The 27,750-nt window shown below is 46.3% G+C and overlaps 1 protein-coding gene across 5 annotated transcripts in view; it reads left to right on the top strand.

Annotated features, from left to right (window-relative positions):
* The window catches only part of MRRF (mitochondrial ribosome recycling factor), a 115,931-nt gene that overhangs the window by 52,180 nt on the left and 36,001 nt on the right, over window positions 1-27,750 (top strand). For 4 of the 5 annotated variants that reach the window (XM_073573156.1, XM_073573155.1, XM_073573153.1 and 1 more), the window contains exon 7: window positions 1,056-1,478. The exons of the other annotated variant lie outside the window; for it this stretch is intronic. In XM_073573156.1, coding sequence (XP_073429257.1) covers window positions 1,056-1,133 — 78 coding nt within the window. In that variant the 3' untranslated portion in view covers window positions 1,134-1,478. Of the gene's footprint in view, window positions 1-1,055; window positions 1,479-27,750 lie in introns of those variants that run through there. 5 annotated transcript variants of the gene reach the window in all.

Raw genomic sequence — 27,750 nt, 5'->3', positions numbered from 1 at the left:
TGGATGCACTTACGCAAGGAACGGAATAGCCGTGTGACCCGGTGGTTCCTTGCCCTGCAGGCCTACACTTTTACGGTGGAGCACCGCCCAGGGGTACAGATGGGGAATGCGGATGCCCTGTCCCGAGTGCACTGTTTGGCGGATGTCATTGCTCGACCGGAGTGGTCTGAGCAGAGGGGGGGGGGGATATGTGAGAATCATGGGGGAATAGTGGATGAGGGCAGGTATATCTCGTCCAGATAGCTTTCCTATGTGGCCTAGTCTGGTCAGTATCGCACCTGGTGACTAATGAGTAATGGGAAGCGGATATAAAAGGATGCAAGGTGGGGTGTTAGTTGCTCAGCCTGGGGAACACAGAGAGCATGTCTGTGTGAGCAACACTTGTGAGAGAAAGCTGTGCTTACGGTAACGCTGGTTTGGCTGGCTGGGAGAAGCCCACCAGTTGGTAGTTAGTACGGACCCTGTTTAGTTAGTGCCGGACAGGCAAGGATTTGTTTTATGTTTTATTTCCTGTATGGTTTGCTTTCACTTGAAATAAACCTGACCCAGCGTCAGTTATGTCTGGATCCCGGCCGTGCACCTGAGTTTCATGCTAAACCCACGTAGTCTTTGACCCCAGCAAAGGCGATCCCGGAGTGTTTTATCACCCTGTTCATTGGAAGCATTCCAGGTGACAATCTGCTTGAGAAAATGTCAAGGGAGTGTAAATATGCCACAAGAGTAAAAGGTGGGCACTTCGAGTAATCTAAGGTGTAACAAATACTCGGGTTTGTTTTACACGTTTCTTTACTCCTTGTTTTCATATGTGCTAATTTGAGGATTTGCTGCCTTCAGTTTGAATCTGCAATGTGCATATTCCAATATGAACAAGGAAAACCATTACGTGAACCAGTGTATCCAAACGTTTTACGGTACTGTATATATGTAATAAAATGTATTTTCTATAAAAAAAAACAGAAAAAAGTCCTTGTTGTATAAAGTGCTTCTTTCTTATCAGTCGTCAGCTATTGTACCTTTGCTGACTGTAGTCCTCCTATTCTATCATGTTGTTACAGATCCAGCAGATGGCAGATGACGTATTGGCAGAAATAGACAAGCAGCTAGCATCAAAGACTAAGGAACTTTTAGAGTAGGACTGAAGGTCGACTGTGGACAATTAAGCGGTGAACCAGTCACATGTTTTCCTCCATATGCAGTGATGGTACCTGATATATCTTTCATACTGCATTACGGAGTGTGTGACTCTGAATGTAGGGGGACAATGTGAAGTCCAATCACAATCCTCGTTAATCTGGAGGCCTCTCATAATAAAAAAGAATGAAGTGTAATTTTGGATGAGGACGGGTAAAATTACCAGACCCCAAACGGAGCCATAAACATGCATTCACTGCAACCTTGTTACATTCAGTTACTGTACGATATCTTCTTTATGCATATTAAATAAAAAGAAAAAAAGTTTATACAAAATAAATTATAAATGTGGATTTATTTCGTTGTTACATAATATCTTGCCGGCAGTGGCGTAACTAGATTCCGATGGGCCCTGGTGCAAGATTTGGATTTAACCCCCCCACCTCACATAATGGTCATATACACTCACTGGCCACTTTATTAGGTACACCATGCTAGTAACGGGTTGGACCCCCTTTTGCCTTCAGAACTGCCTCAATTCTTCGTGGCAGAGATTCAACAAGGTGCTGGAAGCATTCCTTAGAGATTTTGGACCATATTGACATGATGGCATCACACAGTTGGCGCAGATTTGTCGGCTGCACATCCCTGATGCGAATCTCCCGTTCCACCACATCCCAAAGATGCTCTATTGGATTGATATCTGGTGACTGAGGAGGCCATTTGAGTACAGTGAACTCATTGTCATGTTCAAGAAACCAATCTGAGATGATTCGAGCTTTATGACATGGCGCATTATCCTGCTGAAAGTAGCCATCAGATGCCTGTTCTTAGCTGAGAGGAGTGGTACCCAGTGTGGTCTTCTGCTGCTGTAGCCCATCTGCCTCAAAGTTCGACGCACTGTGCGTTCAGAGATGCTCTTCTGCCTACCTTGGTTGTAACGGGTGGCAATTTGAGTCACTGTTGCCTTTCTATCAGCTCGAACCAGTATGCCCATTCTCCTCTGACCTCTGGCATCAACAAGGCATTTCCGGCCACAGAACTGCCGCTCACTGGATTTTTTTTCTTTTTCGGACCATTCTCTGTAAACCCTAGAGATGGTTGTGCGTGAAAATCCCAGTAGATTAGCAGTTTCTGAAATACTCAGACCAGCCCTTCTGGCACCAACAATCATGCCACGTTCAAAGGCACTCAAATCACCTTTCTTCCCCATACTGATGCTCGGTTTGAACTGCAGGAGATTGTCTTGACCATGTCTACATGCCTAAATGCACTGAGTTGCCGCCATGTGATTGGCTGATTAGAAATTAAGTCTTAACACACAGTTGGACAGGTGTACCTAATAAAGTGGCCAGTGAGTGTACATGGGCCCTTGTAGCCTTTTAAATCATATGAGGACATACAAGCGGCACCCCCTCCCCAATTATGTAGTAATATCCCACCTATTGGGCTCCTTCCTGGTATATATGTCCCCCATTCTGGTATATATGTCCCCCCTCCTGGTATATAGGTAGGAAGGTAAGAATAACCATTACTTTCTAATTTTATTTGCCTTTCTTTTCTTATCCTACTCTTTAACAATGCTCATATTTGCCATCACCGTTTTTGCTACACTAATCTTCACTCTCCTTCGCTATCCCCAAACTTCTGCACCCTTGAACCAAATAACTATCTCCCCCTCTCTCTTACCCCCCCCAACTCACTTCATCTGCAGACATACTCCTTAACCTCAGACCTCTCCTACTAAAATACAATGCAAGACTATCACTCTCCCTCACCCACTTGCTTTCCCTTTCTCTGCTTCTTAGCACTGCTGGTGACATATCCCCCAATCCTGCCCCCCCCGCCTCATACATCCCAATAATCCTCATCCCTATCTTTCTCACACTAAGAGAAACTACCGCAATCACTCACACTTAAAACCTGTGCCACTGACCCCCACCCTCCCGCACCCTCTCTCTGGAGCACTTTGGAACGCTCGCTCCATCTGCAACAAGCTCCACATGATCCACAACCTCTTTACCTCCCGCAACCTTTCCTTCCTGGCCCTCACTAAGACCTGGCTGACACCCCCTGACACTGCCTCCCCGACCGCACTGAGTTATGGTGGCCTCCACTTTACCCACACTCCTCGCCCTGGCAACAGACAAGGTGGAGGAGTGCGTTTCCTCCTTTCTAAAAACTGCTCCTTCAACCCTATCCACCCCCCACCCTCCCTTATCCTCCCTTCTTTCGAGGTTCACTCTGTCCGTATCTACTCTCCCTCAAATCTCCAAATGGCTGTCATATACCGACCACCGGGCTCAGCCACTGCCTTCATCGACCAATTCTCCACCTTGCTCCACAACTTTCTCTCTGCTGACATCCCCACCATCATCATCATGGGGAACTTCAACATCCCCATTGACACCCACCAGCCAGCAGCTTCCAAACTCGTGTCACTTACCTCATCCTTTGGACTTACTGATTGGTCCTCCACAGCCACCCACACAGATGGACATACATTAGACCTCATCTTCACCCGCCTCTGTTCCCCACCCAATCTCACAATCTCTCCCTTCCCCCTGTCTGACCACCATCTACTCATCTTCTCATCCTTGTCCTTCTCACCTGCCCCCCATGTCCAGCCACTAGCACATCCTTGCAGAAACCTCGCACACCTAGACATTCACCGACTGACTCTCTTCTACCTCTGTCCTCCATATCTTCACTCCACGACACGGACAGTGCCACTGCTTTCTACAACGCCACCCTCACATCAGCCATAGACTCAGCAGCAAAGTGCGACAAATCAATAGGCAACCCTGGCACAACAAACTCACCAAAAAGCTTCGACAAGCATCCAGGGTCGCAGAGCGGCGTTGAAAGAAAAACGCCTACAAGACGACTTCACTGCTTTCAAACAAGCTACACTTGCCTTTAAATCAGCCCTCACCTCTGCGAAACAGACCTATTTCACAAACCTTGTATCTTCACTATCCCACAACCCAAAACAAATGTTCAGCACATTTAACTCTCTCCTCCGCCCACCACTGCTACCTCCAACTCCCCTCATCTCTGCTGAGGACTTTGCCACTTACTTTAAAAACAAGATCGACCTAACAAGGCAAACCTTTATTGTTCCACCACCCCAACCACTCCACATACCAGACCTCTGCCCTTCCCTAATAACCTCCCTTTGCGACATCTCCGAAGGAGAGCTTACTCATCTCCTTTTCAATTCACACCTCACCACCTGTGCACTTGACCCCATCCCTTCCCACCTGCTTCCCAACCTCACTAACATGATCATTCCAGCCCTAACCAATGTCTTCAACCTATCCCTATCTTCTGGTACCTTCTCCTCTGCCTTCAAACATGCCACCATAACACCCATCCTCAAAAAATCAAACCTTGACCCAACTGCTATGCCCAGCTATCGCCCCATATCACTGCTCCCGTTTGCTTCCAAACTCCTTGAACAGCATGTCCATGCTCAACTTTCCTCCCACCTCTCATCTAACTCCCTCCTTGTCATCCTCCAGTCTGGCTTCTGCCCCCAACACCCCACTGAAACTGCCCTGACCAAAATTACTAAACAAAATCAAAAGAGGGGGCACCACAGATTTGATCTGAAGGGATCCAACCACGGCCTATACAAACAACGTAGTAGTATAAAGAAGAGAAAGGGATAGGCCACAAAAGGGGATCACCTAGAGGCATGGACTAGCATAAAATCAATTCATTTTTATTGAACACAGATAGACAAGCACAAAACATATAAAAACACATTAAAATAGTCACACATGTAACATATATGCAGACAATACAAGGCTTATAATAAAGCCAACTGCCTGAAGCAATTATTCCACAATATGGTAACTTAAGGCCTGTTTCACTTTTCCGTTTGTTTCCATCAGTCAAAATCCGCCGTTTTGCAAAAAAAACGGATCCGCCATTTTTTTTTTTTACGGATTCGTTTTTTTTCCCATTGACTTGCATTAGCGGTGGATTTTGATCATCCGTTGGATCCGTTTTTTGATGGATCCGCCAAAATTTTGGCGTCCTCTGACTTGTGTGGACGGACAATGAAACTTTTTTTTGTCTGCACAGATCCGCACTTTTACACTGAGCATGCCCGGAAGTATTTCCTTGCGAGAAAATTAACCGTAAATCCCGCTCTGGCGGCAGAAAAAAACTCTCTCTCTCTTGACCGAGGTTCCTTTTAACTTTTCCCTGCATGCCGACTCCAATGGATACGTCAAATACACGGATCCGGTGCCATACGTTTGCCACACGACGGAGACGGATCCGTATTTAACGCCTCTGGCGGATTTAGCCGGCCATCAAAATATGGAAATGTGAAACAGGCCTAAATAGAAACCCTAAGATCATATAATAATAATAATAATAATATAATAATCTTTATTTTTATATAGCGCTAACATATTCCGCAGCGCTTTATAGTTTGCACACATTTTCATCACTGTCCCCGATGGGGGCTCACAATCTAAATTCCCTATCAGTATGTCTTTGAAGTGTGGGAGGAAACCCACGCAAACACGGGGAGAACATACAAACTCCTTGCAGATGTTGTCCTTGGTGGGATTCGAACCCAGGACCACAGCGCTGCAACCACTGAGCCACCGTGCTGCCCCCTTTAAAAAAGCATACCTTTAAATATTGAGTGTATAAGGTACATTCAGTGCCCATACAAAAAACAGTTTGTTTTCTGAATAAATATAAGCACATAGAAAATTGATTAAGGCTGTGTGCCCACGATGCGATTTTTAAGCATTTTTGCCGCGATTTTCGGCGCGAAAACGCTGCGAAAACGTTTAAAAATTGTGTACAGAACGCACCCCATGCATTCCTATGGCATTCCGCACATGCTGTGCTAATGCTGCGCTTTTTTCCATGGCGGAATCGCATCGCGGAAAAAAATCGCAGCATGGTCATTCTTTTGTGCGGAATCGCAAAGAATTGCCGCAATTCCGCACCCATAGGAATGCATGAGAACCGCTTACTTCCCGCATGTGGCTATGCCCACCATGCGGGAAGTTAAGCGTCTCATGTGTGGTTGGTACCCACGGTGTGGAGGAGAGGAGACTGTCCTCCAGGCCCTGGGTACCATACCCCTGTAAAAAAAAAGAATAAAAAATCGGGGTATATTTACCTTCCGACGTCCCGCGCTGCATTCCCGGCCTAAGCGTTCCCAGTAATGCCTTGCGGCAAGGTCCTGTGATGACGTAGTCTCGCGTGACTCTAGCGGACTCGCGAGATCGCTATAGTAACGCGAGACCAACGTCATCACAGGTCTCGCAAGGCATTACTGGGAACGCTGAGGCCCGGGATGGCAGCGCGGGACGTCAGAAGGTAAATATACCCCGATTTTTTATTTTTTTATCATTTTTAACATTTTATCTTTTACTATTGATGCCGCATAGGCGGCCTCAATAGTAAAAAGCTGGTCACACTTGTCAAACACTATGTTTGATGAGTGTGACCAACCTGTCAATCACTTTCCAAGCGATGCTTCAAATCGCTTGGAAAATCGCGGCAAAATCGCGAACAGAATCGCGGTGAAATCACGCGGAAAAAAACACGCGATTTCTGGGAAGGAGTCTGGTTTTCAGTGTGTGTTTTAACACGCAACGTGGGCACATAGCCTAGGGGCCCTATATGATAATACCCATAGTAATGATTAGAAATCACTCCATAGCAGTGTTTTGTGCTTGTCTATCTGTGTTCAATAAAAATGAATTGATTTTATGCTAGTCCATGCCTTGAGGTGATCCCCTTTTGTGGCCTATCCCTTTCTCTTCTTTATACGACCAAAATTACTAATGACTTACTCACAGCCAAAGCTAACAGACAGTTCTCCATCCTCCTCCTTCTCACCTGTCCTCTGCCTTTGACACAGTCGACCACTGCCTACTGCTACAGATTCTTTCTTCCCTTGGCATCAAAGACCTTGCCCTGTCCTGGATTGCCTCATACCTTTCTGACCGCACATTCGGCGGTTCCCACTCCCACACTGCCTCCTCATCCCGCCCTCTCTCCGTTGGAGTCCTCCAAGGCTCTGTCCTGGGGCCCCTACTTTTTTCCATCTATACTCTTGGCCTAGGACAATTCATAAAGTCCCATGGCTTCCAGTACCACCTGTATGCGGACGACACTCAGATCTACCTCTCTGGCCCAGATGTCACCTCTCTGCTGTCCAGAATCCCAGAATGTCTATCAGCCATATCCTACTTTTTCACCTCTCGCTTCCTATAACTCAATGTAGACAAAACTGAACTCATTATCTTTCCTCCGTCTCATGTATCTTCCGTATTCGGTCTATCTATTATGGTAAACAGCATCATGCTTTCTCCGGCACCCGAAATCCGCTGCCTCGGAGTAACTCTCGACTCCACCCTGTCCTTCAAACCACACGTCCAAACTCTTGCCACCTCCTGTCGCCTCCAACTCAAAAATATTTCCAGAATCCGTCCCTTCCTCAGCTCTCAATCTACTAAAACTGTTGTACATGCCCTCATTATCTCCCGCCTTGACTACTGCAACACTCTCCTCTGTGGCCTTCCTTCTATCTCTCTTGGACCACTCCAGTCTGTCCTCAACTCTGCTGCCCGACTAATCCACCTCTCTCCTCACTACTCCCCTGTTTCTCCCCTTTGCAAATCCCTCCACTGGCTCCCAATTCACCAACGAATCCAGTTCAAACTACTAACACTGACCTACAAAGCCATCCACAACCTGTCCCCTCCCTATATCTTTGAACTAATCTCCCAATATCTTCCCTCACTTAATCTTCGATCCTCCTACTCTCCTCCACACATTCGTTCCTCACACAACCACCTCCAAGATTTCTCCTGAATATCCCCTATCCTCTGGAATTCCATTCCTCAACACGTCTGATTATCCACCACCCTCGGATCCTTCAAACGGAACCTGAAAACCCATCTTTTCAGGAAAGCTTACAGCCTGCAATAACCATTCTGCCGCCTCAAAACCACCAGAGCTGCTGCACCCCCGACCTTCTATCTCTTCCCCACTATCCCATAGAATGTAAAGGCCCCGTCACACACAGCGATCTCGCCAGCGAGATCGCTGATTTTGTGACATGGATCAGCTACTGGCCCCCCTGTCGCGCTCCATCGTCCTGGGCCGTTTTTTGATCGTTGGTCTCCCGCTGGCCAGCGCGCATCGCTGCGTGTGGCAGCGAGAGACCAGCAATCAGCGACGCTGGTTTCCAATGTAAACAGCGGGTATCTAAGTCCTTTCTCTAAAGCCACACTCCTGCCCGGTTATACTGTGAGTACTGTACCACTGTACTATTACTGTCTATATCAGGTCCCTCTGGACACCTGTCAGTCACACTGTCCCTGACTAGTTGTACCATGAGTGTGACACGTAGTTAGACCTTCATCATTCATCGATTGCAGGAAAGTTTGAGCATAGACTAAAGTATAGGGGAGTAATGGATAAACTGCTTAGTAGACACGCTTTGTATTAATACATTAGATTTAGTGAAGGCCGCTGCATCCTGGACACATAATACTTTGCCTTTAAATTTATTAACCAATGGAGGCCTGGATTTGGAGTCACCCACAAAATTAGAGTGGAATGTAATGTCCTTAAAACAAGTCAAAATGAGGCTCAGTAGTGTGTGTGGCCTCCATGTGCCTGTATGACCTCCCTACAACCCCTGGGCATGCTCCTGATGAGGTTGCAAATGGTCTGAGGGATCTCCTCCCAACTCCTGGACAGTCTGTGGTGCAACTTGACATTGGTGGCACGGTGGCTCAGTGGTTAGGACTGCAGCCTTGCAGCGCTGGGGTCCTGGGTTCAAATCCCACCAAGGACAACATCTGCAAGGAGTTTGTATGTTCTCCCCGTGTTTGCGTGGGTTTCCTCCGGGTACTCCGGTTTCCTCCCACATTCCAAAGACATACTGATAGGGAATTTAGATTGTGAGCCCCATTGGGGACAGCGATGATAATGTGTGCAAACAGTAAAGCGCTGCGGAATATGTTAGCGCTATATAAAGATTATTTATTTATTATTGGTGGATGGAGCGAGACATGATGTCCCAGCCGTGCTCAATCGGATTCAGGTCTGGGGAACGGGCGGGCCTGTCCATATCTTCAATGCCTTCATCTTGCAGGAACTGCTGACACATTCCAGCCACATAAGGTCTGGCATTGTCCTGCAATAGGAGGAACCCAAGGCCAACTGCACCAGCATATGGTCTCACAAGGGGTCTGAGTATCTCATTTCAGCACCTAATGGCAGTCAGGTTACCTCTGGCGAGCACATGGAGGGCTGTGCGGCCCTCCAAAGAAATGCCACCCCACACCATTACTAACCCACTGCCAAACTGGTCATGTTGAAGGATGTTGCAGGCAGCAGATCGCTCTCCAGACTGTCAAGTCTGTCACATGTGCTCAGTGTGAACCTGCTTTCATCTGTGAAGACCACAGGGCGCCAGTGGCGAATTTGCCAATCCTGGTGTTCTGTGGTAAATGCCAAGCATCCTGAATGGTGTTGGGCTGTGAGCACAATCCCCATCTGTGGACTTCGGGCCCTCATACTGTACCATCCTCATTGAGTCGGTTTCTACTGTAACCGTTTGTGCAGACACAAGCACATTTGTGGCCTGCTGGAGGTCATTTTGCAGGGCTCTGGCAGTGCTCCTGTTCCTCCTTGCACAAAGGCAAAGGTAACGGTCATGCTGCTGGGTTGTTATCCTCCTACGGCCCTTCACATCTCCTGGTAGCTACTCCGGCCACTGGACACTACACTAACAGACACAGCAAACCTTCTAGCCACAGCTCGCATTGACGTGCCAACCTGGATGAGCTGCACTATCTGAGCCTCTTGTGTGGGTTGTAGAGTCCGTCTCATGCTACCATGAGTGTGAAAGCACAGCCAACACTAAGTACTGAGATGTGGTCTGTGGTCCCCACCTGCAGAACCACTCCTTAATTGAGTGTGTCTTGTTAATTGCCAATAATTTCCATCTGTTGTCTATTCCATTTGCACAACAGCATGTGAAACTGATTGTCAGTCAGTGTTGCTTCCTAAGTGGATAGTTTGATTTCACAGAAGTTTGATTCACTTGGAGGTATATTCTGATATTTAAGTGTTCCCTTTATTTTTTTGAGCAGTGTATATAGCATGTATACTTGTGTATAAACCGAGGCACCTAATTTTGCACCGAAAAGCGAGAAAACGTATTGACTCGAGTGAAAACTGGGTATGCATTGTCCCCTGATCCCTATCTTGATATGCATGGCTCCTCATCCCTATCCTGTTATGCATGGCTCTTCATCCCTATCCTGGTCATTCCTATCTTGGTATGCATGGCTCGTCATCCCTATCCTCTGCGTGGCTCCTCATCTCCATCCTTGTCTGTGTGGCTCCTCATTCCCATCCTTGTCTGCGTGGCTCCTTATTCCCATCTTTGTCTGCGTGGCTCCTTATTCCCATCTTTGTATGCGTGGCTCCTTATTCCCATCTTTGTCTGCGTGGCTCCTTATCTCCATCCTTGTCTGCGTGGCTCCTTATCTCCATCCTTGTCTGCATGACCCCTTCATCCCCATACTTGTCTGCATGGCTCCTCATCCCCATCCTTTTCTGCACGGCTTCTTATTGCCATCCTTGTCTGCATAGGTCCTTATCCCCATCCTTGTCTTCATGGCTCCTTATCCCCGTCCTTGTCTGCATTGCTCCTCATCCCTTTCCTGGTATGCATGGCTCCTCATCCCAATCTTTATATGCATGGTTCCTCATGCCTATCCTTGTATACATGACCCCTGTTGTGAATTCACTTTCTGGCTTGCCTCTGGTTGCTAGTGAAGGTTGTAGAGCTGGTTGTATTGACAGAGGAGTCGCAAGTTCTCTTTCCGGGCTCCCTCTGGTGGTTACAGGAGGTAATGGAGCTGATCTAATTGACAGATGCCTGCCACCTGATAATGAGGACGACGATTGGACATCTGGAGTCTCTGACTGGATTTAAGACAGCCGACTCCCTCTATCCCTGCTGGTGATTTTCCTGCCTCCTGAGGTCTTAGTTTCCAGTTCAGTCCCTGCATGCTCAAGCTAAGTGTTCTTTGCTATTGTTCACATTTGATTTGGTTTTGTCTATTCAGTCTTGTGTGGTCAGCCAGCCCCGGCTGGGGCTGTGCTGAATTTCCATCCTTATGTTACTGTTTGTGTCAGTTTGTTTTTTGTCCCATATTAGATTGGCCTCTTTTTGCTCTGCTTTCAGAATATGCCAGAGTGCTGATATAGTGGGAGAAGTCTAGTGACTTCAGAGTTTTTGCTATCAGAAGTGTTGGACATTTTTGCAGGGTTTTTTGCGTGATTGCAGACAGTGTCTTTCCTTTCCTGTCCTTTCTAGTTAGTGTGGTCTCCATCGTTTGCTCAGCCTATTTTCCTACCTGTGTTTCTGTTTTCATCTTGTCTCACCAACAATATATGTTTGGGGGCTGTGTATTCCTTTGGGGTCTGCTCTGGGGCAGTTTAGATTTCCCCTTTTCTTGCTTTAGGCTTATTTAGTTCTCCGGCTGTGTCGATGCATCTAGAATCATCGTAGGCACGCTCCACGGCTACTGCTAGTTGTGTGGATAGGATCAGGGGTCTGCAATCCACTTAGTTACTAACCTCTCTGGTTTTCTGTAGTTTAGCTTGGTCTTGTTTTCCTCCTCGGTGAACCAATCATAACAGACCCCCATGAGAAAAGCATTTAAAAAAAACATCTTACCCTCCCTGTGTGCCCTCGCAGCATATTGTTCCGGTGCGGCGTTGAAGAGCTTAACAACTTATTCTATACTGGTTAGAGACATGCAGCCCCATCTCACAGCTGCTCCTGACCTGCTCGTTTTCTCTCTCTATAAAACCAGGCCAGACCTTGTTATCCCTGTCTGTGAAAGTTTTGCTTTCTTGCTTACTGGAGTTGGTGTGCTGAAGTTTGAGTTTGTAGTTGCCTGTCACGGAGTGACTGGCCCAGTGTGACACAACTCAACGATTGGTCAGTCACCAAACAACACCACAACACAACGCTGATGGAATAGGGGACAGGGAGGGCCTGACATTAGGGAATCAGGGATGGTCACCTCCTGAGTTCCAACCTGAGCCTGTTCCTGATCTCACCTAACACCCTATGCAGGTCCTTCCTCCTGCCGACGTCAGGATATCTAGTCCCTAAACTGTCACTGTCATGATCCCGCTGCTGACACCGGTATGTCATGGACGGGGGGACACGACGTACTGCCAACACGGCTATCACATGCACAGGGGGGCTTATCTTAGTTATCCCTCCGCTGCCACAATGTGATAAAAAAAACAGCAAGCTAGTCTTGCCCTAACAATTTACTGCAGGGGGGTTTATTTTGGTTGTCCCACCACTGCCCACAATACTTCTCGAAACTTTTCAGTTCCACTTTGGAACTCGCAGCTCTCCAGCGCCCCCCTTACCCTCAGGTCAGTCAGGGAACTACACCTGGGATAATTGGTCACCGGCTGGCTGCTTCAATGAGGTCTGGCCACCTGGCACGCTACAGTGAGGGAATTATAAAATGCTCTGGCCGCAGCCACCCAATTAGCTTATAAAATCCCTTTCCGTCAGTCAGCAGTACCTGGGACCCAGATCACACTTCGACGCCACCAGCTCCAGATTTTCTCTTATTAATTTATAAACTTAATAGTAGGGTTCGAAGCCAACTCGATTCAGTAGCATAATTATCTTAAAGGCACGTAAATTCGTCTGAGAGCCTGAAGACAGACTAATAAAGTTATAATTTATTCCCCAAAAGGTGGGCAGTGATTACAGAGATAAAAGATCTTACAAAGTTGAGACATTAGATATGTACAATGCAAATATAAAATAAACGGGTTTAAAAGCAGAAATTAACACTTACATGTGCTTAGATGGTCTTAGGCTAACCATGTGGGGAGAAGGCGGAGCCAAACGTTTCCACTCATCTGAGTTCCTTTTGGCATGGAATCTCCAACTCGAATGGCTGAAGGTTTAGGGGACAGTGCCTTATAGCTTTGGGCTAGTGACATCGCAAAAGGGGCCGTCTGGTTATGGTCCTCCCCCTTAGAATCTGGTTCTGAAAACTTCCAATAGCCATAATTAGCAGAGGGTACCTCATATAGACACGCACATAGTATCACCTTTTCCAGCTCATCGCTGGCATTAATTCAGGACCAAACATGGACTAATTATTTTACACTGTTCAGGGGAAATCCATTTCTCGGATTCTGTCGGCGCTAGAACTTGGCAAGAACCACCGTAGTGAAGTCCGATCGGTGCATGTTACCAATATGTGGTTTTCATCTCTCTGACTCGTATGGTTTTCGTGATCCAGCCTCTTTAATATTTCCCATACTTGTAACCAGCACATGTTGCTTCAAACAAAGGAAAGTCTTTCCACTGCTAATTAACATTCCTTAGCTGTGGAGGGGGGAAGATTGGCACAGGAAGTGTCTGGTGTCCTGTTACAGATGCAGGCACAGAGCTGCAATGTGTGTGAGCTGTGGGGGAAGAAGGGGGGTCGCAGCTACTGACAGGCAAAAATCTCATCTGCAGTGTAATACTCAGGGAACCTTATGTCATATCGTACAGTATCATTACAGTCACCTTAAACTGCCCTCACTAGTGCACTGGCCGGCATAGGACTCTAGCCTAGCCACTACTGATAAGAAACACAGGGGGAGGGGAACAGACACCGAAGGGACAAGGTAACAAAGATACAGCACTTAGCTTATATGCACCGCTGCAAACCTCCACACCGCAGATATCACCAGCAAACAGGACTCTTAACACCAAACGTGGTAGACACCAGAGAGCTGCTCCTGCTAGGTTGGTCTCCAGAAAGGACCTGTATCACCAACAGTCAGCTGATGCATCAGGTGACCTTTTAAAGGATGTGGGAGTGGTCACCAAACATCAGCAAACTTAGCAGCAATGCAATTACACCAGCAGGCCAGCGGGGGAAAAAACTGACATTAACCCCCAATGGCCTGAAAGGAAAAAAGTTTTAAACCCAGAGGAACCAAAGCTGCCACAAATCCAAATATTGAAAGGAAAAATACAGGGCGCATCCACTGTGTAAAATCCGTATCAAAAAACACATTAACAGAGAAAAAAGGAAGGTGCTCACCTATTGGGGTTGTGAAGAAGTCACAACACCCATAAACGCATGAGAAGCAGCAGCAAGTCTGCACAGGGTCCTAGGACAAATTTGCAAAAAGCGGCGTGAAAGTGCAATGAGGACTGCGCTTGCTTCTGGTGGAGTACAAAGTTCTTTATTTAGCCAACGCGTTTCCTGAGCAATGTAATCTGCCCTGATGAAGTGAGCCAGTAGGCTCAGGAAACGCGTTGGCTAAATAAAGAACTTTGTACTCCACCAGAAGCAAGCGCAGTCCTCATTGCACTTTCACGCCGCTTTTTACAAATCCAAATATGGATTGTGACAGTACCCTTCTTTCAATGAGGGGCCTCTGGACCCTCAACACCGGACCTCACCAGAAAGTGACATATGATGAGTTCACCTCTGCAGTCACCTGAACCTCAGGTCTACAGCGAATGCAGTACGATGGAGATGACAACAACATAGGCTCCGGAGGCGCCACAAACCTCCAGCGCGCCGACCTGTGAAATGAGTTGTGTACCGGCATTACTGGGATAATTCCAACTAGTAAGTCCCTGGGCTAAGAATGGCCGACAACTGATACGGCCCGATTACCCTAGAACTCCAGGTCCCAGTACCACTCTGCCACCTGATGTTCTTGGTGGACACACATACATACTCGTTCACACACAGGTCTGGACCTGAACGTTTATTTCCACACGTGCCTGCCACAAGATGGTGAACTCTTTACAGAACCGACACAGAGGCATCCCCCTGTGTCCCCAAATTCACACCCCCACTATGCACAGAGGGAACCACCACTCTCCCCTGACCCCTCTTCCTAAGAGGGCTCTGACACACAGGGTTAGCTTGTAGTGAGGATAGAGTCTTTCCCCTACTCTGGCAGCACCTCTGCTGCCCCCACCGGAGAAGAAGGGGTAGGTTGTGGAAGGACTGCAGAGATTGTAGTTCCCGGGCAGCAGTCCTTACACGACTGACCCCAGCTGACTACTTCCCTGGACCGCCAATCTATGACCGGGTTGTGTTTTTTCAACCAAGGGAGTCCTAAGACCATGGAAGTTGGCATGCCCTCCAAGACGTAGTACGACAGGGACTCTTCATGACAAGCCCCTATAAGCAGATGTATATTGTCTACGACTTGGGTAACCCTCCCCTGTCTGAGTGGGACAGAGTCAATGGCCTGGACTCTTAGGGGTCTCGTTAGCATCCTACTCATCAAGCCATGGGTCTGGACAAAATGAGTATCCATCAAATTGACTCCCTCCCACTCCACTGTCCACAAGCACTGGAATATTCTCAGTTACCCCACCAACAACCACCTCAGCAGGTAAAGTACACTGAGACAAGAAAATGGAGGAAATATACACACCCTGGTCGCCTCCCTCTACGAGACCAGGGGAACGCGACTTTTTAGATGGTGCAGGTACTTTGACACATGCTGGGCAAGCAATAAAATGACCAGTCTGCCCACAGTAAAAACATGCCCCCACTCCACGGCGAACCTCAGGCAACCCCGTTTGGGAACCAACTCCTCCCACCGGCATGGGTTCGTCCGCATTCTCCGGTGTGTCCTCCTCCCTAGCAAGGACTACAGGGGGCACATTTGGTGTATGTCTCTCCCTCAAGCGTCTGTCCACCCGGATGGCCAGGGACATGGCGTCCTCCAACGACCTGGGGGTGGCATATTGCACAAGAGTATCCTGCAACCTTGGGGACAGACCCTGCATAAAATGGCTCCTTAGGGCAGGGTAATTCCACTGTGTGTCAGTGGCCCACCTCCTGAACTCTGAGCAGTACTCCTCAGTCGGCCGGCCCCCCTGCTTGATTTTACGGAGTCGGGATTCCACCAGGGAGACACCATCAGGATCACCATACACCAGAGCCGCAAAAAAACTCATCCACTGACCGTAGAGATGGAGAACCGGTCAGCAGGGAGAAGGCCCAGGATTGGGGATCACCCTTAAGAAGGGAAACAATGATTCCCACCCATTGTTCCTCACTCCTTGATGAACGAAGGTGGAGCCTGAAGTATAGCTTGCAGGCCTCCTTAAAAACCAAAAAGAACCTGAACCTGTCAGGGAGAGATATCTTGGGTTTTGGTTGAGCCTGTACATGAGCCGAGGACCAGAACCCCACCAACTTCTGCAGCTGCTGCGCCACCTCACCATGCAGCACCTTAAGCTCATCAGAGAGGATCTGAAGCACTTGGACAAAAGCCTGCATTTGGGCCATGACTCACCAGAAAAAAAATGTGACGGCTGGTGATAATGTCACGGAGTGACTGGCCCAGTGTGACATGACCCAACGATTGGTCGGTCACCAAACAACACAGCATCACAACGCAGATGGAATAGGGGAGAGGGAGGGCCTGACAGAACCAGAGCTGCCACAAATCCAAATATGGATCCGTGACATTGCCTCTGGAGATTGCTGTTTTTGGGTGTATGCTTTCTCCATTATCCTATTCCCATTTGGTTTGTACCTTCCAATCCTTCCCTTTATATTTTGCTACCCTTGGTGAGTGTTTTTGTATGTAAGTTGCTTTTTGTTATCCCTTTTTGTCTCACGTGTGTATATGTAAGGGAATGGACAGGACTGTAGTTGTGGCCTGTATTACTGTAGCAGCTGTGTCCAGTCCTTCCCCTATATGAAACAATACTCTTCGCCTCGGCATACCTGCATCTCCAGATTCAGCTTCACCTGGGCACTTCCCAGGCCATAACAGTCCCTCTTCTAGGTGACCCCCATCAATGGAGACACAGTTGAGACAACTTTAACACATTCTTTACTTAGGATTTTGCACGTTACATCCACAGTTGGTACATCATCACATTTGCTTGCTTCCTCATCTTTCCCTTGCTTGCTGTCACTTCTGTGCAGTACACGCCCGGACAGAACCGTCCTAGACTGCTTCCCAGTTCCTTCCTGGCCTGACCCCGCTAAAATGACATTTCCTTCAGCCTGTTTTGCCCCAGATACAGATTGCTCAATGACTATGTTTGATGGCCCCTGGTGAAGCATCTGGCCCGTCTGTACCGATCTAGTCGAAGCTCCAACTCCTTTCATTTCCTTAGTCCAGCCAACTTCTATCACATCTTTCTTTTCCTGTTCTGGCCCACTGCTAAGACACGCAGTTGCCGTGGGTAATGTGGGCTATAACGACTTAACGTTAGGCCAAGCTGTCCGGGCCTATAGCCCATGTTGACACTTTAGCGCCTGGCCCCATCTGCCTAAACTACTCTTCAGTACTAACCTTATCTTCCAGCAGCCCCTCCTACAATTAACCCGCTATGAACATCCTATCAGGCCCCACTAGTAACCCCCCATCTAGTGGCCCGCAACATAATTACATCTACCCGGTCTATGGGGGAACTATGTACTAAGAGTGCCCTCCTCTAATGTCCCAAGAAGGATACACTCACTTTCCCTAACTATACATATACAAAGGACACATAATATATGCAATACTATAATATAGGAATGCAAGCAGGCTCGGACTGGCCCACAGGGTAACAGGGGAATCCCCCCGGTGGGCCCCTATCCAATGTGGGCCCCCAACCCCACTGTACGTGCAGTACTTGGTATAATTCACTTGATTCACTCTGTACAGAAATAAGCAGCATCTCAGCAGTCACTAACCAAACTACCCAGTTTATTATTATATAGAAATATGGGTAAATTTGTGAACAAGGCTAGCGTAATATTTGTATGCAGGTGAAAAGTGGGCCTCCCCAAAAGTCAGTGTTACTGATGGGCCCTTAGCACCCCAGTCCGATACTGAATGCAAGGCAATATATTACAGTTTTCTATAAAATGCTAACACATTCAAGTGACAATACCATAAACAATGAGTAGTATCAAGTCAGCAGGTTGCTGGTCTTCCTCTTCACCTTTTTCCTCCTATTCTTCCGACCATGATGTCCTTCTTCAGTGATTGCTCCCTTCGTATGATGTGTCCAAAGTAGGCAAGTTGTAGCATGATGATCCTTGCTTCCAGTGACATGTCTGGCCTGATTTGTTCAAAAATTAATTTGTTTGTTCTTCTTGCCATCCATGGTATTCATAACATCCTGCTCCAAATCCACATTTTGAAGGCACCACTTCTTCTATTTGGTGTTTTTATCATCTATTTTTTTGCATCTGTATGTCGCCACAGTGGAGACCAGACTATGTACGAGTCGTGCCTTCATCACTAGGGAAATGTTCCTTAATTTGAAGACTTTTTCCAGTGGTTTTCATTGTTGATTTGTCCATAGTTATTCTATTGGCTTCTGGTGTCGTCGCTGAATCTTCAGTGATTAGTGATCTGAATAGGGTGAAGTGCTTTACAACTTCTAGTCAGTCACCGTCCATCTCAAATGTGTACGGGTCATACCTAGCCTTAAGAAATTTTTTGTTGTCTTTGTGTTGAGTAGCAATTCCATGTTCGAGCTTTCCATCTTAAGTCCTTTATTCCATCTACACCTATTGTATCATCTGCGTATAAGACAGTTGACCCAGCAATTGTGATTCCTTCTTCTTTTTTTGGCATGTCCAGCTTTCCTGAAAATAGCTTCTGTATATAACTTGAAGAGAAATGGTGACAAGACGCAGCCTTGTCTAACACTTTACTCTACTTTGCACCATGCGGTGTCGCCATGTTCCATTTAGACTGTTGATTCTTGGTCAATGTAAAGTTTCCTAATGAGGTTGATCAGATAGTTTGGTGCACCCATATCCTTCATAGTATTCCAAAGTTTCTGGTGATCAACACAGTCGAAAGCTTTGATGTATTTTATGAAGCAAAACTAGATCTCCTGGTTATATTGTTTGGCCTTTTCATTATCCATATAATGTTAGCGATCACAGCTCTTGTTCCTCTTCCTTTTATGAATCCTGCTTTTCCCGCTGGAAGCTCTTTGTAAAAGTAAGGCTGTAAACCAGGGGTGGATTAAGGGTAGCCAGGGCCCCGGGCTGTTGAGACTCTGTGGGCCCCCCGGTCATGTGACGGGGTCAGGAAGTCACTAGTTTTCATGACGCATACGGTGCATCAAGGGGCGGGAAGGGGTTAAATACTGAGGTAATAAAAAACTCTGCAAATACGCAACGTGTGCACGAGGCCTCACAAATACTGAGGTAAAAAAAACCAAATGCTCAGCGTGTCCATGAGGCCTTACAAATACTGAGTGAAAAACTCACCAAATACTCAGCGTGTGCACGAGGCCTTATAAATACTGAGGTAAAAACTCACCAAATACTCAGCATGTGCACGAGGCCTTACAAATACTGGAAGGCTTCCACCCAACATCTAGTCCTGACTCACCTGTACCTAACATCGAAAGCAGCTAATAGTCTGCAATCACCTGCTGACCTGGACCCATGACCTGTCAGACAAGTTACTTCACATGAGTCACACAGAGGCTTATGCTTCAAGAACTTCCCCAGATAGAAGAAGCAGCTTCCGATGTGCAGCCTGTGGCTGGATACACAGGAAGAGTTGCTCCTCATCACAGGCTGTGCCCAGCATGTCAGCAGAGGGGTTAACGCCATAGACAAGTCGCCGTCTCCTCACACATTGGACACGACGCTGCATCTGGTGACGAACAAGCGCACATTGCGCAATGTTAGTCATGTCCCAGATGTTCAGCATGTGGAGGACCAAGGGGGACCAAAAAAGACCCCAGGATTGGAACAGGAGCATGGGAAAGTGGACTGCGGTCGGAGGGGCAGGGTTTATATAGAGGTCGGAGTAAGTAAATATATATATGCGGGCAGCACACACATGCACAATGCTCAGGTTGTATAACTTTCAACTGGTCAAAACACTTCTCTCAGTAGGCCAAGAAAGAAATGTGACAGGAATAAAGTACACCTCATAGTAACTTATGTGTGAGGCAGAGGTGACAAGACCCCCCATCTTGTGCCCACCTTACTAAAGGTGCCCACTGCCCACATATAACAAAGTTGATGGAAACAGATGACTTCCACTATGATGATTGGTTACCGGCCGCCCGACCACACCCATTCCACAACTAGTCACACCCATGTCCACGCCCCAACCACACCCATTTAGCACTGCTGATCACACTGACTGGTACTGAGGGCACAGTGGCTGGTACTGTGGGCACACTGACTGGTACTGAGGAAAAGAAAGAAAGAACAGAGAGAGAGAAAGAAAGGAGAGAGAAAGAAAGAACAGAGAGAGAAAGAAAGAAGAAAGAGAGAAACAGAGAGAGAAAGGAAGAAAGAACAGAGAGAAAGAAAGGGGACAGAAAAAAGAACAGAGAGAGAAAATAAGAAAGAGGGGAACCAAGAACAGAGAGGGAGAGAGAAAGAACAAAAAGAAAGAGGGGAAAGAAAGAACAGAGAGACAAAAAGAAAGAAAGAAAGGGGAAAGAAAGAAAGAACAGAGAGGGAGAGAGAAAGAAAGAGGGGAAAGAAGGAACAAAGAGAGAAAGAAAGAGGTGAAAGAAAGAACAAAGAGAGAAAAAAGAAAGGGGAAATAAAGAACAGAGAGGGAGAGAGAAAGAAAGAACGGAAAGTGAAAGAAAGAACGAACAGAGAGAGAAAGAAAGAAAGACAAGGAAAGAGAGGAAAGAAAGATTCTATAAAGATACTATACCAGCCTAGCTCACATTGTAGTGCCCACCTGAGCCTCCTGGTGCAGGACATATCATGATCCACTCACATGGCCGACATCCCCGAGTCCAAGGTAATCCCGCTGTGCTCGCTGTTGGAGGAGGACATAGGACATGGTGATGATCTGAAGCATTCCCTGAAGTGCCTCCATGGTTCCGTCACAATCTCCTCTGGTCAGCTTCCAGCATGTAACTTCCGATGGAATGTCATGTGCGAGTTTTCAAGTGCTCCTCGAGGCTCCGCCGTATAGTCCTGTGTCCGCAGGAAAAGTAAGATCCCGGTCAGGGCAGTGGGGCAGACTCTCATAATCTGGGACGGTTGGGAGGTATGAATGCTCCCCATCATACACCTTGTACATGCATGGCACCGCACACCTCATACACACACGGTTCCGCTTTGTATGCCTCGTACACACTGATTCGCTCCGTACACCTCACACACACACGGCTCCACTCAGTACACACATGGCTTCACTCGGTAAACCTCGTACACATGCGGCTCTGCTCTGTACACCTTGTACACACATGGCACTGCTCCAGAAACCTTGTACACATGCGACTTTGCTACATACACCTCACACATACGCAGGTCCGCTCCGTAAACACACGGCTCAGCTCTGTACACTTTGTATACAGGTGTTGTGAATTCGCTTTCTGGCCTACCTCTGGTTACTACTGAAGGTAGTGGAGCTGGTCAAATTGACAGAGGGGTTGCGAGTTCTCTTTCTGGGCTCCCTCTGGTGGTTACTGGAGGTAATGGAGCTGATCTGATTAACAGAAGCTTGCCACCTGATAATGAGGACAATGGTTAGAGATCTGGGGTTTCAGACTGGGATTTAAGACAGCCGACTCCCTCTATCCCTGCTGGTGATTTTCTTCCTGCCTCCTGAGGTCTTAGTTTCCAGCTCAGTCCCTGCATGTTCAGCTAAGTGTTCATTTGCAATTCTGTTTGATTTGGTTTTGTCTATTTCAGTTTTGTGTGGGTCAGCCAGCTCCGGCTGGGGCTGTGCTGAATCACCATCCATATGTTACTGTTTTTGTCCCTTATTAGATTGGCCTCTTTTTGCTCTGCTTTCAGAATATACCAGAGTGCTGATATAGTGGGCGAAGTCGTGCGACTTCAGTATTTTTTGCAACAGACGTGTTGGACTTTTTTTGCAGGGTTTTTTGCGTAATTGCAGACAGTGTCTTTCCTTTCCTGTCCTGTCTCGTCAGTGTGGGCCCCATCATTTGCTCAGTCTATTTTCCTACCTGCGTTTGTGTTTTCATTTTGTCTCACCGACAATATATGTTTGGGGGCTATCTATTCCTTTGGGGTCTGCTCTGGGGCAGTTTAGATTTCCCCTTTCTTGCTTTAGTTAGCTCTCTGGCTGTGCCGAGGCATCTAGAATCATCGTAGGCATGCTCTACGGCTACTGCTAGTTGTGTGGATAGGATCAGGGGTCTGCAATCCGCTTAGTTACCAACCTCTCTGGTTTTCTGTGGCTTAGCTTGGGTTTGCTCTCCTCGGTGACCCAATCATAACAGAATCACCAGCCTAACCGCAGACTCTAGGGTACTCAAAAGAAGGAAAGAATTGTAAAAAAAAAAAAAAAAAAAGTGTCAGAATTTTTTAATATATTTTTACCTCTTTTTCTCTGGGGGCCGTAGGAGGATTTTTTCTTTAATGGAGATTAAGCAATTTTCTGATCGGGTTGAGCAGCTCGCTGCTGAAGTGTGGTGAATTTCTGCCTTTCTCGCTCAATCATCTGCTGTTGAACCAAAAATTCTTACTCCTGATGTGTTTTCTGGGGATCGGTCTAAATTTTTGAATTTTAAGAATAATTGTAAACTATTTCTTGCCTTGAAGCCTAACTCATCAGGGACCTCTGTGCAGCAGGTTAAAATTGTAATTTCCCTGCTGCGCTGCGATCCCCAGGACTGGGCTTTTTCTCTGACACCTGGAGATCCTATTCTGACTAATGTGGACACATTTTTTCAAGCCTTGGGGTTGTTGTATGATGAACCTAATGCTATTGATCAAGCTGAGAAAACCTTATTGGCATTGAATCAGGGTCAGGATTCTGCAGAGTTATATTGTCAAAAATTCTGAAAGTGGGCGGTCCTTACTAAATGGAAGCAGCTCTCTTTCGGAAGGGTTTGGCAGAAACCGTAAAAGATGTTATGGTGGGATTTCCAGTTCCCTCTGGTCTTGACGATTCTATGTCATTGGCCATTCAAGTTGAACGGCGTTTACGTGAATGTAAAACTACACGAGAGGCGTTGCCGCCTTTTGAACGAACGTCTGAACCCATGCAATGTGATAGGGTTTTGTCTAGGGCGGAACATCAGGAGTTTAGAAGGCGCAATGAGCTGTGTTTTTTCTGTGGAGACGCCTCTCATACTATTTCTGTCTGCCCTAAACGAGAAACACATTTTGCTCACACATTTGCCGTGGTCAGTGTACAGCCTAAGTTCCTTTTGGCAATTACTCTGATCTGCTCCTTGTCTACATTTACCACTAAGGCTATTGTAGATTCAGGAGCAGCTTTAAATCTGATGGATTTAGACTTTGCTAAATGTTGTGGTTTTCCCATGATACCTCTGCGGACTCCTATCCCTTTAAGGGGTATTGATGCTACTCTTTTGGCGGAAAATAAACCCCAGTTTTGGACCCAGGTGATAATGCGGGTCGCCCCGGACCACCAAGAAAATTGTAAATTTTTGGTGTTGCACAATTTGCATGATACTATTGTTCTGGGTTTTTCCTGGTTGCAAACTCATAATCCTGTTTTGGATTGGAAATCTGTGTCTGTGGTGAGTTGGGGTTGTCAGTGTGTTCTTAGTGACACTCCTGTTTTCTCCACCTCTCCCCAGTCTCATGATATTCCTGATTATTTGGCTGATTTTTCTGATGTATTTAGTGAGAGTAAGTCTGCATCTTTGCCTCCTCATAGGAGTTATGACTGTGCAATTGAGTTAATGCCCGGGTGTAAATTTCCCAAGGGTCAACTTTTCAACTTATCTGTACCCGAACATGATGCTATGATATCTTACAGTCATATGTAAAAGTTTGGGCACCCCTATTAATGTTAACCTTTTTTCTTTCTAACAATTTTGGTTTTTGCAACAGGTATTTCAGTTTCATATATCTAATAACTGATGGACTCAGTTATATTTCTGGATTCAAATGAGGTTTATTGTACTAACAGAAAATGTGCAATCTGCATTTAAACAAAATTTGACTGGTGCAAAAGTATGGGCACCCTTATCATTTTCTTGATTTGAACACTCCTAACTACTTTTTACTGACTTCCTGAACCACTAAATTGGTTTTGTAACCTCATTGAGCTTTGAACTTCATAGCCAGGTGTATCAAATCATGAGAAAAGGTATTTAAAGTGGCCACTTGCAAGTAGTTCTCCTATTTGATTCTCCTATGAAGAGTGGCATCATGGGCTCCTCAAAACAACTCTCAAATGATCTGAAAACAAAGATTATTCAACATAGCTTTTCAGGGGAAGGATACAAAAAGTTGTCTCAGAGATTTAACCAGTCAGTTTCCACTGTGAGGAACATAGTAAGGGAATGGAAGAACACAGGTACAGTTCTTGTTAAGCCCAGAAGTGGCAGGCCAAGGAGTCGTTGGAGAAGGGTCATATTAGACCATCCTCTTCACCTTTAGGTGCTGGGGGTTTTTTTGTGGCCAAGAAAGATGGTTCATTAAGGCCTTGTACTGACTATCGTTTCCTTAACAAAATCACTGTTAAATATCAATACCCGCTACCCTTGATTTCTGATTTATTTTCCAGAGTTAAAAGTGCCTGTTGGTTTACCAAGCTTGATCTCAGGGGGGGCGTATAATCTTATTCGCATCAAGCACGGTGATGAATGGAAGACGGCGTTTAATACTCCGGAGGGACATTTTGAGTACCTGGTGATGCATTTTGGGCTAACTAATGCCCCTTCTGTCTTCCAATCTTTTATGAACGATATTTTCCGGGACTTTGTGGATAAGTTTTTGATCATTTATCTGGATGATATTTTGATCTTTTCCAGTGATTGGGATTCTCATGTGGAACATGTCCGGACTGTGTTCCGGATTTTGAGGGAAAATTCCCTGTATGTTAAGGGATCGAAGTAACATAGTTATTAAGGTTGAAGGGAGACTTTGAGTCCATCTAGTTCAACCCATATCCTATCCTAACTTGCCCTAACATGTTGATCCAGAGGAAGGCAAAAAAACCCCATGTGGCAACAGTAAGCTTCACATTGGGGAAAAAAATTCCTTCCCGACTCCACATACGGCAATCAGACTAGCTCCCTGGATCAACGCAATATTAAGGAGACTAGTGTATATACCCTGTAATATTATACTTTTCAAGAAAGGCATCCAGTCCCTTCTTAAATTTTAGTAGTGAATCACTCATTACAACATCATATGGCAGAGAGTTCCATAGTCTCACTGCTCTTACAGTAAAGAATCCGCGTCTGTGAGTATGCTTAAACCTTCTTTCCTCCAGATGTAGACGATGCCCCCTTGTCCCCGTCACAGAGAGTAAAAAGATCATTAGAAAGGTCTTTGGTGTACAGAGGATTTCATTTTTGGGATTCATTTTGTCCCCGTCGGCTATTGAAATGGACCCGGCCAAGGAACAGGCCATTTATGATTGGGTTCAGTCCACTTCTTTGAAGGCTCTCCAGAAGTTTTTGGTTTTTGCTAATTTCTACTGTAAATTTATAAGTAATTTTTCTGGTATTGTCAAACCACTGACTGATCTGACCAAAAAGGTCGCTGATGTGGTGAATTGGCATCCAGATGCAGTCTCGGCATTTCAGGAGCTTAAGCGGAGAGTCACTTCTGCTCCTGTTCTACGGCAACCTGATGTCTCACTCCCATTTCAGGTGGAGGTAGATGCTTCTGAGATTGGTGCAGGAGCTGTTTTGTCCCAAAAAGATCTGGTGACTTCTAAAATGAATCCCTGTGCCTTCTTTTCTCGAAAATTCTCCCCATCTGAGCGTAACTATGACGTGGGGAATCGGGAATTGTTGGCTATGAAATAGGCATTTGAAGAGTGGAGACATTGGTTGGAGGGAGCTAGACATCAAGTTGTGGTCCTCACCGACCACAAGAATTTGATTTATCTTGAATCAGCCAAACGCTTGAATCCTAGACAGGCTAGGTGGGCCTTGTTTTTCATGCGTTTTAATTTTGTGGTCTCTTTTCTCCCGGGCACTAAGAATGTTAAGGCGGACACCCTTTCTAGGAGTTTCTTTGCAGATTCTCTTATTGTGACCGAGCCTACTACCATTCTAAATGAGAGTGTAGTTCTTTCCGCCATCTCACCTGATTTGAGACGTGCGCTGGAGGAATTTCAGGAGGGCAAACCTGAACGTTGCCCTATGGGAAAATTGTATGTCCCTGACCAGTGGAGGAAGAGAGTAAGAGGATTATTGCACTGTGGTGTCGTTCATTCTAAGTTGCCCCGGTGGTGGTGAGTGGTATCGCACTTTAGTTCTTTGGTTTAATGTGCACGTAATTACAAATCAGGTGTGAGGCGCTATAAAAGAGTGTCAGGTGTGTTCAATCACTGTTGGTGATAGGTCTTCAGTTAGTCATTCACAAGGAAGCCTGGGTGAAAGATGGAGCTGAACAGGAGTCCTGGGCAGCCCAGCCAGAGGGGACGAGTGGCAGCTATGGAGTCTGCAGGGAGTGCTGGCATGGATTGGTGGAGTCCAACGATGGTGTCTGCAAGAAGGGCTGGCATGGCATGGTGGAGTCGCAGTTTATGGTGTCAGCAGGAAGTGCTTAATGGCTTGGTGGAGTGGCGACTATGGTGAGAGTTGCACTCAGCATGCTGGACTTGGTTGCTGAAAGCTGGACTCAAGCATTCTGGACTTATTGGCAGAAAAGTTGGACTCAAGCATGCTGGACTTTTTGGCAGAAGCTGGACTCATCTTTGGGACTCTGTTTACTGGGCAGCTGCAACTGGTGGTGGACTCTGCTCCAAGGCTGCACTATGGTGATGATCCGGTTGAAGGAGAAGATGCATGCAGGTGGTGGGCTCTGTTGCGGGGAGCATAAGCAAAAATAAACCCCAGTTTTGGACCCAGGTGATAATGCGGGTCGCCCCGGACCACCAAGAAAATTGTAAATTTTTGGTGTTGCACAATTTGCATGATACTATTGTTCTGGGTTTTTCCTGGTTGCAAACTCATAATCCTGTTTTGGATTGGAAATCTGTGTCTGTGGTGAGTTGGGGTTGTCAGTGTGTTCTTAGTGACACTCCTGTTTTCTCCACCTCTCCCCAGTCTCATGATATTCCTGATTATTTGGCTGATTTTTCTGATGTATTTAGTGAGAGTAAGTCTGCATCTTTGCCTCCTCATAGGAGTTATGACTGTGCAATTGAGTTAATGCCCGGGTGTAAATTTCCCAAGGGTCAACTTTTCAACTTATCTGTACCCGAACATGATGCTATGATATCTTACAGTCATATGTAAAAGTTTGGGCACCCCTATTAATGTTAACCTTTTTTCTTTCTAACAATTTTGGTTTTTGCAACAGGTATTTCAGTTTCATATATCTAATAACTGATGGACTCAGTTATATTTCTGGATTCAAATGAGGTTTATTGTACTAACAGAAAATGTGCAATCTGCATTTAAACAAAATTTGACTGGTGCAAAAGTATGGGCACCCTTATCATTTTCTTGATTTGAACACTCCTAACTACTTTTTACTGACTTCCTGAACCACTAAATTGGTTTTGTAACCTCATTGAGCTTTGAACTTCATAGCCAGGTGTATCAAATCATGAGAAAAGGTATTTAAAGTGGCCACTTGCAAGTAGTTCTCCTATTTGATTCTCCTATGA

The sequence above is a fragment of the Dendrobates tinctorius genome, unplaced genomic scaffold (genome assembly GCF_039654945.1).
Source record: "Dendrobates tinctorius isolate UK_male_01 unplaced genomic scaffold, ASM3965494v1 ptg000034l, whole genome shotgun sequence".
Classification (NCBI taxonomy): domain Eukaryota; kingdom Metazoa; phylum Chordata; class Amphibia; order Anura; family Dendrobatidae; genus Dendrobates; species Dendrobates tinctorius.
This window is presented reverse-complemented; position numbering and strand designations above follow the sequence as displayed.